At 50.7% G+C, this 9885-nt stretch overlaps 1 protein-coding gene and 1 long non-coding RNA gene across 3 annotated transcripts in view; one reads left to right on the top strand and one right to left on the bottom strand.

Annotated features, from left to right (window-relative positions):
• RCSD1 (RCSD domain containing 1) overlaps window positions 1-737 on the bottom strand; it is a 60574-nt gene extending 59837 nt beyond the window's left edge. Inside the window, exons 1-2 of one of the 2 annotated variants that reach the window (XM_059412367.1) lie at window positions 505-736; window positions 55-184 (exon numbers count right to left, since the gene is read on the bottom strand). In XM_059412367.1, coding sequence (XP_059268350.1) covers window positions 55-184; window positions 505-701 — 327 coding nt within the window. In that variant the 5' untranslated portion in view covers window positions 702-736. Of the gene's footprint in view, window positions 1-54; window positions 185-504 lie in introns of both variants that reach the window. The other variant, XM_059412366.1, reaches the window with a different exon arrangement.
• A 3176-nt stretch (window positions 738-3913) lies between these two features.
• On the top strand, window positions 3914-9535 carry LOC132026035 (uncharacterized). The gene is made up of 2 exons (XR_009406742.1): window positions 3914-4216; window positions 8860-9535. It is a non-coding gene; the product is annotated as an uncharacterized LOC132026035 (long non-coding RNA).
• The last annotated feature ends 350 nt before the right edge of the window (window positions 9536-9885 follow it).

The raw sequence follows: 9885 nt of genomic DNA, 5'->3' as shown, positions 1-9885 counted from the left end.
CCTGCGCCCGCCGCCCCCGCCGCCCCCCTGCGCCCGCCGCCCCGCGCGCCGTACCTCCATGGCCTCCAGGTGCCGGCTCCGCGGCGGCCGCGCTCGCTGTGCGCTCGGCTCCGCGCCCCGGGCCCGGCTGGGTGAGGGGCGGCGGCGCGCGGCTGCCTGGCTCGGGACTGCGGGCGGCCCGGCCCTGCGCGAGAGCACGAGGAAGGGGGAGGCCGCGGGAGGGGGAAGGGGTGGGGAGCGGGGGAGGGAGGCCGGCGATCGGGGTTTAAATTTAGACACAAATCTAAACAGATACTGTCCCCTCCCAGGGCAGGACTCGAGCGGGGGAGTCGCGACTCCATTCATCTGCCCAAACATGGGGATGGGACAGGCGCCTGCCCCGCGCCCGCGCAAGTGTCTGCGGGACCCTGGGGTCGGCCCCGCGGCCGCCCTTCCCCAGCTGCCCGCCCGCTACAATGCGCTCGTCCTGCCCTCAGCGCCAAGCCGCTCTTCCATTCTCGTCACCTTTTCTCTTTCCCTCCTTGACGTGCGACCTCCTCGTGCGAAAGACACGGCGGCGTCCAGGTCACACCCGGGGTTCCGGGCATCCTTGCGTGGGAGTGGGAGACCCCGCATGCGGCTGCGTCTCTCAGGCGGGAGCTCTTCCCACCGAGCCTCCAGCGCTCCGCGTGGGACCCACGGGACCCCTTTCCTATTTTCATCCCTTATCCTTCCCACGCGCACGGTCGCGTTTGCAGGAAACCCCTCTCGTTCCGTCCGCCTCTCGGCTGTGTGCGGGGCGGGGTGGGGGGCACAGGGACTCCAAGCAAGGATTTTCACGTCGCTTGTAGCATTACATCTTTTTCCCTCCCCCTGATTTGGTGGATGCATTGGAATCTGTGGGAATTTCAGCTCCCACAAGCTGCTCGCTAAAGGGCCTTTTCGCCGTTCCTATTAACTAGAGTAAAGGGCGGGACCCTGAACCTCGGATTCCAGATTCCCGGAAGACCCAGCACAGCAGCCCTCCCGCAGGGCTGTCCCAGCAGAGGCTGAAGAACAGAAGGAGGCTGCGTGGGAGGGGCTGGTGCGGGACCTGGAATCTGCAGGAAGTTCTTTCTCTGCTCCCAGCGTGTGTACTGGCCGCCAGCTCTAAGGGCCCCTTCTGGATCCCCCGCCCCCTCCCCACTCCCAGGACGGAGAGAAGAGGGGGAGATGCTTGCAAGGACTGCGAATGGAAGGGGACTGGCTGGCAGGGAGAGGCGCCTCGGTGTCCCGCCTCGGTGTCCCGCCGCGTAGGCCAGCCCTGCTCCCATCCCCAAGGCCTCACCCATGGTCGCGCCCAGCAGGGAGGGCGAACAGTGTCAGAGAGCAGCAGGAGGGTGGGCGACAGTGAGCCCTGTTAGGGAAACCTAGGGAGAATCCCGGAAAGCAAAGAAGTGGAGAGTTTGCTCGCAGGAGGAAGGACTGCTCTAGGACTGCTCTGATGCAGCCGTTCCTTCCAACACCACTGGTGTCCCCTGGGCACTTAGACTGCTGCTTCGGGTGCCAGTCTTAGCAACATGACCTTCTTCCCATCATAGAACCTGCCAAAAGCCTGACTTTCTAAAACATGAACAGCCTAAATGCCGACGTGTTTTCCAGGTCTGAATATAGGGGCAAGACCTCAATTTCGGAAACGGACAGTGGGTTGAATTCCAGCTCTGCTACTTTCTCGCTGGGCTTCCTCTGACAAGTCATTTAACCTTTCTGATCCTGAGCTTCCTCACGGATACAGTTCAGTCGGCCTCTGAGAAGAGTAGCTGTTTTAATACTGCTCAGCTTTGTGTACAAGCTCAAATAAATAGTGACCAGATATTTCTTTTATTTCGGGCAGGGCATTCTGGGGGCCCATGAAAGGGCCCCCTGCCCCCAGGAATTAAGGGTATGTCCCCTTGGCAGCAGGGAAGGACATCTCCTGATACCTTACAGGGAAGGACACCTCCTGATACCTTACAGTAGGCACTTGTTCCTGTGACCGGTTTCCTTTCTTCCTTTTAAAGGTGCAGGACTGAGCGGGTGACAGAACATTCTCTTACCATGTTTCCTAACCCTGACTCGTGGGGCCTTTGTCTCTCCACCTCTATCTCATCTTCTGCTGGGCTCAGAATGGGGCTGCCCCAGCACAGGTTTCTGGCTTCAGAAACAGGAGGGCGGAAGTGCCTACCCACCGGAAACCGTTAGGCCCAGAGAGCGTCACAGCCGCCCAAGTACCTCGCAGCTGCACCCACGCCCTGCTCATGCCTTCCCCTGCCCAGCGAGAGCCCATGGCCCCAAGCGCAGTCAAGCTGCACCTCTGCCATGTTCTGGGGTCTCGGGACCTGCCGAGTGGAAAGCGGCTGTGGGGCTCTCTGGGGCTCTCTGGGGCCCAGGCAGAGGCCTTCACTAGAGGAAGGAGTGGAAACCAGGGAGAGAGGGGTGGAGGACAGCATAGCCCTGCGCTCACTTCAGCAGCCATGAGCATGTGTGGGGCTGTGCTCCCCTTTTCTCCCTCCTGCCCCTCCAGAATATCCCCAGAAGCCAGAACGGACACAACCCAGCTGGTAAATACTCTATTTTTGCTGGGTCACCTGGGGTTGTGCCTTGCTGCTCTTGTGACAGCCTAAGGGGAAGGGAAAGTGGCTCTGAGAGGGTTGTTCCCCTTCCTCTCTGGGGGGCTCGTTGTCTCTCATCAGGACCCACTTCCTTTACTTTCTCCCATGCCTCCTTCAGATACCCCTGCTGTCTGACCAGCCAAGCAGTAAGTAGAGGCCAGTGCAGAAGGAAGTACAAAGAACACCAGACACGTAGCCGGGGCAGGGGAGTGTGTGTGTCGTGGAGCCCTTGTTACCATGGGCAGCCATAGACACAAAGCAGGTCCTTGAGGGATATCTGGTGAATGAATGAGTGCGTAAGGAAGTGGAGCAAATTAGGAGAATCTTTGTCATCAAATCAAAGACAAAGCCCTTTCCATAGATGGGTCCCCAGTGAAAGAAAAGACCCACTGGGAGAAAAGATCATGAAGACCATGGTAAGTTAAGCAGTAACTCCATGAGTTTTTGAGCAGAATTGTCAAGAGCTCAATCAATCAGTTCTTGGTGGCGACACCATACTGCTGATCATCCGTTTCTAAAATGAAGAGCAAGAAACAAATATTCTTTCATGACTGCAAATATTAACTCAAAAAAATAATATATACGCATGCACACACTTCAGCTCTAAATTCTGGGAATGTGGCAAAAACAAAACAACTAATTTTGCCCTAAGTGACTATCATTGAGGAATAGAGTTGAGAATGCTGAAATGAAAGCATAAAGGCTTAGGGGTTTTGTGTGTTAAAGGAGTGACAACGGAGGGTTTCCCAGAGGCAGAAGATGGAAGGGGGTAGCTGTTTCAATGCGTGGAAGGTAAGTGGAGTCTGAAGGCAGCAGGGTGGCAACAAGCCACAGGGAAGATGTTCCAATGTGCAGAAGACTGTCAGGAGGGATTGGAGATGGCATGGGGAAGGCTTTGACTGGCCCTTCAGGGATCAGGAGATTGGCTACATAGGGAAGTTGAGCAAATAAGTTGATATAGTGAGGCCTATGGGAGCCAGGTTTCTGGGCAAGGGAGGTACAAACATGTGGGAGGCGGAAGGGACTAGAATGAACTCTGGTGCTGGAGTGGATGGGAGGTAGTGGTGTGAAGGCATGGTTTGCAGTCTGCAGATGGCTGTGGACATCAATGTATATATATACACACACGTATTTCTTAGTTGAAGCCACCGATGGAGCTGAGGGGCAGTGACACCCCAGCAGCAATCAGTGCACACAGAGCCCAGATCTTGGTTTCTAAATACCGTTCTCCACTAAAGGAACCAGGTCTTGTGGAAGAAAATGGCTGATTATAGGGCTGGGGCAGATAAAATACGAGATTAGCCTGGAACATCTTTTTTTCACAGAAAATATGGAGGTTCTCAATGAATGACAGAGGAGTGTTAAAAGGACCAAGAACTCTGCAGGAGTTCCCCCTGGCAATGTTGGGATAATTTGGGGTAATTTAAGAATCGGAAGAAATAATGGTAGCGATGAGGTGTAACCCATGAAATAAAATAGAAGTTCCTGACTCCAAACTAATGACCAGGTGAGTCAGCGGAGAGAAACCTCTCAGAACATCATTGAACAAACGGGACAAAGATTGGAAGAAATTTGCTGTACGACAATCATCATAGGTATAATTTCAGGTAAGAAATACTACTGGAGGGGCCCCTGGGCAGCTCAACCGGTTAAGGTCTGCCTTTGACTCAAGTCACGATCCTGGGGGTCACCAGTGGGAGTCTGCTCCCCAGCAGGGAGTCTGCTTCTTCCGCTTCCTCTGACCCTCTCCCCGCTGTGCACACACACTCTCTCTCAACTAAATAGATAAAATCGTACAAAAAATACTATTGGATGCTAAATCTGGAGGGTAAAAATGAAATGAGGAATGGGATTTTCATAATTTAAAAACATCCCCCTTACAAGATACTCATTAGTTACAAAAGGGAAAAAGCACATTCACAGAGAACAAACCTAACAGACATCATATTAATCAAGTGATTGAAGTAAATATGACCAACGGGGGGACAAATTGACATCACATGCTACTCAACAGGATACAGGAGCCTAAGATCGCTTCTGGAATGTTCTTGCCCAAAGTGCATAGACTCAGTCTAAAGCTGAAGAAACACTGGAGAAGCTAGATAGGAAGATGTTCCTCAAAGTGGTCTGTTCCTCAAAGGGTCCTAGGCTGAAGGAGATGACAGTGACAGGACCACTGTTCAACGTGTGGTTCTGGTCGGCTCCTTCGACTGTATAGTCAAGTAAAGGGTTATTGTATATACATTATATACACATACATACACATCATGGCAATGTACGCTTTAAGTATCTTATAGTGTTATTAGTGAATTATGCCTCAGTAGAGCTGAGAAAAAGAGAAATTATTAGGATAATTGGCAAAACTGCAAGGAATCCTGGGTGAAGGATATGTGGGGTTCTTTGTACTTAGCTTTTCTTGATGTTTAAAGTTATTTTAAACTGAAACATGAAGGAAAAAGCTGGGGGGGGGGGACTGAACTGTCCCATTTGTTTGATTTCAGTGGACTCCCTGCCTAGTCCCTCCACTGTCTGTTCCTCCCCATTCCACCTCCACCCCAGACATCCCCAGGGTGGCAAGGGCCCCGGTGTCCCCAGTGTCCCTGATGCTGGAGAGAGAGAACAGTCAGAGAGCACCTAGTATGACAGCAGAAGGAGATGGGAAGGGGAGAGGATCCAAGCCTTCCTTGGCACAGCTAGCTCTGTGTGGCTGTAGCAAACTCATGGATCTTTATGATTTTGGGGGAGAGGTTTAATTGAAGAAGAAGAAGAAGAAGAAGAAAGAAGAAAGAAGAAAGAAGAAAGAAGGAAACAACCAAAGAGCCAAACTGGACCGAGGGAAGTCTGTGCACACCCACAGAGACCCCGCTCGCCTCCAGGGCCCCAAAGAAGGGGCTGGCGTCCGAAGCTGCAGCAAGGGCCCGTCAGGGATTTCCCAGGGTGGGGCAGGGGAAGCCCAGCGAGTGCACTGGTCTGATTACCCATGCTAAGGAGCAGTGTTGACAGAAACCTGAAGAGGGTGGTCTGGAGGCCCCAGCAGACTGTGGGCTTCTTCTGAGGCAAGTTCCATGTTTAGGAGGGAAAATCTTGTAGCCCTACAAGAAACTCAAACCTTTTCAACCTTATTGTATCATCCCGAACACCTGAACCCCAGCCTCACCTCTGGCTGTCAATTAGAATGACCCAAGGAGCTTTGGAAAAAAGTATCTATGCCTGGGCCTCACCCCTAGTCAATAGGGAGTGACACCTGGTAATAGTTTTTTTTTTAATTAAAAAATATATTTTTTGAAGATTTTATTTATTTGAAAGAGAGAGAGACTGTGTACCCCACCCAGAGATGAGGTTGGGGCGGGAGTCAGGGGGAGAGGGAGAAGCAGACCCCTGCTGAGCAGGGAGCCTGAAGTGGGCTCAATTCCAGGACCCCAATGTGGGCATGATCCCAGGAGCCCAGGATCATGACCTGAGCTGAAGATAGACCTTGACCTGCTGAGCCACCCAGTGCCTCCTGCCTCCCCGCCTACCCCGCCCCAGCCCTTTTAAGCTTCTGTAAAGAAGTAAACCCAGAATAGTCTAAGACAAGTGAGGAAAAAAATTTCTTCTTTCCAGAAATTGGTTTAGAGAGAAATAAGTGAGATTTTGGTTAATGAGATTAAAGGGGAAAACTTTATGATTTCTGATAAGGACACAGAGAGGAGGAGATGCCCTGTAAATATGGGGTATTTTCTTATTTAATATTATCCCCAGAACAGGAGCAACCATTTTGCTACCATGAGAAAAGCTGGGAAGAGCCCAAATGCAAGCTCCATGAAGACAGACTTTGTTTCTTTCTGGTCAGTGTCGATCCCATGTACCTAAATCAAGGCCGGCACAGCTAGGTCTTCAGTAAATATTCACCAAATAGTCGTTCACCAGGGACTGCTGAGGCACTGACCCGGCCAGTTGTGGAGGGACTATCCCCTGATTTCTTCCTACGTGAAGTGATACATTTCTTTGTGGTTTAAGCATTTGAGTACAGTGTTTTGTTATAGCTGAAAGCATTCCAATGATTAAGATAGATACAAACTTACAAGAAGACAAAGTCAGACTTACATACCAGCTCGGGCAAAGCTGCATTCCTCAAAAAAGTGTTCAGCGGAGATAGAGAAAGAGCCGGGCATGGGAGGAGGGAGAAGGAACGCACACACCCATACGCACACCCACGCGCACAAACAGAGGTGGGAGAAGGAGGCAGAAGAAGAGAGGGGCGACCTGACCACAGGCACACCCACACGCACAAACAGAGATGGGAGAATGAGGCAGAAGAAGAGAGGGGCGACCTGAATAATACCTATTGGGGAGGAAAAAATTTAGTTTGAAAAAATTAGAGTAATCACTGTCAGAATTTGAAGTGTCTTAATTCCTATCTGAATTTTGGGCATCGGATGTGGCTAATCCTCTATCGTTCCTTATTGTCCCCTCCCAAAGATTTTATTTATTTACTCATTTTAAAGAGAGAGTGAGCACAAGCAAGGGGAAGGGGGGAAGAATCTCAACCAGACTCAGGCCAAGAGCAGAGCCTGACTCAGGGCTCCATCCCACAACCCATGAGATCCAGACCTGACCCAAAACCAAGACCCTCAACAGACAGGGCCACTCGGGCACCCCTATCTTGCCTTCTTCTTCTTTTTTTTTTTTTTAAAGAGCTTACTCATTTATTTGGGAGAGAGAGTGCATGCAAGCGGGAGAGAAGAACAGAGGAAGAGAGACAGGCAGACTCCACACTGACTGTGGGGCCTAGGGCGGGGCTTGATCTCACGACCCTGAGAGCATGACCTGAGCTAAAACCAAGAGTTGGGTATTTAACTGACTGAGACACCCAGGCGCCCCTCTTTCCTGATTCTTAAAAGGAAAAAGAACTAACTTCTTCTAGAAAAAAAGGGAACCTATTTACAGAATTAAAAGTACATATTTTTAAAGTGTATTTTCATAGGGTAATTCATATCACAATTTCTTTTAGGATATTTTTAGTGATGTTAAGTGCTGTTGCAGTTTTGCCAGTAAAGGCATTTACTAATATGAACCGGCATCTTGGATTGGGCAGGAGTTTGTCCAACGCTGGAGGTTACCCACATGGCCTTCAGATAAACACCTGCAATGGTTCTGAACCGTAAAGTGAAACGGGTCATGAGGAAGTGTAGTGCCCAAGTCCCGCCTACCACCCGTCTCCTTTGCGCTCTCTACATGGACAACAGGAGAAGAACGACTTCTTTCTTTCTTTCTTTTCTTCGAAGGGATTTTATTTATTTATTTGTCAGAGAGAGCGAGCACAGGAGCAGGGGGAGGAGGAGGCAGAGGGAGAAGCAGGCTCCAAGCTGAGCAAGGAGCCTGAAGCAGGACTCCATCCCAGGACTGCAGGATCACGACTTAAGCCAAAGGCAAACGCTTAACCAACTGAGCCATCCAGCATGCCCTAAGTGGAAAATGTTCTGCACACTCCATGCTCATTTTTCAACCCCAGCAAAGTGCACATTTGCAAAAATTATTAAAAACCTGTGTCCCCACCTGTTAGCTTCTCTTTTGCTCTTGGAGCAGTCTCGCTGTTCACCCTTTTGTTAGGACAGAAAGCTGGGAATCATTCTTTTTTTTTTTTTTTTTAAAGATTATTTATTTATTTATTTGACAGAGAGAGAGATCACAAGTAGGCAGAGAGAGAGAGAGGAGGAAGCAGGCTCCCTGCTGAGCAGAGAGCCCGCCACAGGGCTCAATCCTAGGACCCTGGGATCATGACCTGAGCCGAAGGCAGCGGCTTTAACCCACTGAGCCACCCAGGCGCCCCTGGAATCATTCTTGATTCTTCTCTCATCTTTACCAGTAAAGTGCTACCATTCCAACTCCGAGACCCCCAGCCATTGAACGTGAACTCACACCGTTTCCTGACAAGGCCTCCACTTACCTCTCTGGCCCCTTCTTCAGCAGAGAACACCCAGTCCTCAACACTCCAGGCGTCCTGAACTGCTTTCAGGTCTCTGAAAGAGCTCTGTCTTCTGCCTGAAACACAGTTTCTTCCTTTGCCCAGAGCAAACCCTTATCCATTCCTCAGTCCCAGGTCGATCTTCCTCCAGGGAGTAGGGTCCTGAGTAGGGCCCTTCCCCCATTCTCGGGCCTCCCCCTGCCCCCAGAGACAGCTTCCCACTCGCGCCTCCTGCCTGTCCTCTTCCTGTCTTTGAGAGAGTTGCTTTCTAACTGCCTGTTTGCTTCCTTTATCCTCTCCTAGAACTTGACACTTAATGAAGGCACATTCTGTTCTCCTTGGTCAAAGTTCTGTGATCAAGACCAGTTCCACTGTGGTGAGTAAATACATGTTGGAAGAACGAATGGACACGGGCACCCAAGCAGAAGCAGCAGCTAACCCACACGGCGGTCCGCTTCCTCAGCGGCTGCAGACAAATGTAGGAAGAGCAGAAAGAGAAGACATTGAGGGAACACGGAGGGTTAGGAAGGTCAGCATGGAAACCGGACTTCCTGGCTCCCCCTGTGTGACTTCGATCAAGTTACATAACCATTCCCCCCCATTTCTCTGTCTGTGAAGTCATAGAACTGATCCCATAGAGCTGTAGGGATTAAGTGAGTTAATACGTGGGAAATGCTTAGTATGGTTGCTGGTGAGTCGTAAGCGTGATGAGAGCTGGAGTGTTCCTGATACAGTACTGTTGGGAGCGGCTGCCGTCCTGTGTCCGGAAGAAGACACCATCGCTATGGCCAGGGTCCTTCTAACGTGCATCCGTCATGTCCGTCTCTCAATGCCAAGCCTCCACTGATGATTTCCACCTACTTCTATGAAGTCTTCTGCTTGGCGGCAGCCTCACCTTGGAGGACAGATGCATCTTTCTCTCATTTCTCCTCATTTGTACTGTATTCGACAGTTCTTAGATATTCTAAGTTCGGATTCAGTTCTGCATTTTTTTGCTTGCACGTGCCAGAAAGGCGGGGGAGGGGAGGAAGGGGTCCCGAATCTCAATTCTGAATAAATTTCACTATCTTGAGTGGTGTTTCTTCGTCTTGGAAACTAGTTTTAAGGTACCTTCTCTTAAATAATGCATACATTTCATGGATAAGAACTATGGGTTTTTTTCTGGAGTAGACAAGCATGAGACCTTTTCTGAGTGTTGCCACTTACAGGCTTGTTTACGTGCCTCATCCCACCGGATAACCTGCCGACCCCAGAGCCTGAGGCTTCCTTGTGACTGACTTACGGTTTTGGAATGCGTCGTTGTTACATTTCGTACGCTCGCGTCTCTGT

This window comes from Mustela nigripes, chromosome 10 (genome assembly GCF_022355385.1).
Source record: "Mustela nigripes isolate SB6536 chromosome 10, MUSNIG.SB6536, whole genome shotgun sequence".
Lineage (NCBI taxonomy): Eukaryota > Metazoa > Chordata > Mammalia > Carnivora > Mustelidae > Mustela > Mustela nigripes.
This window is presented reverse-complemented; position numbering and strand designations above follow the sequence as displayed.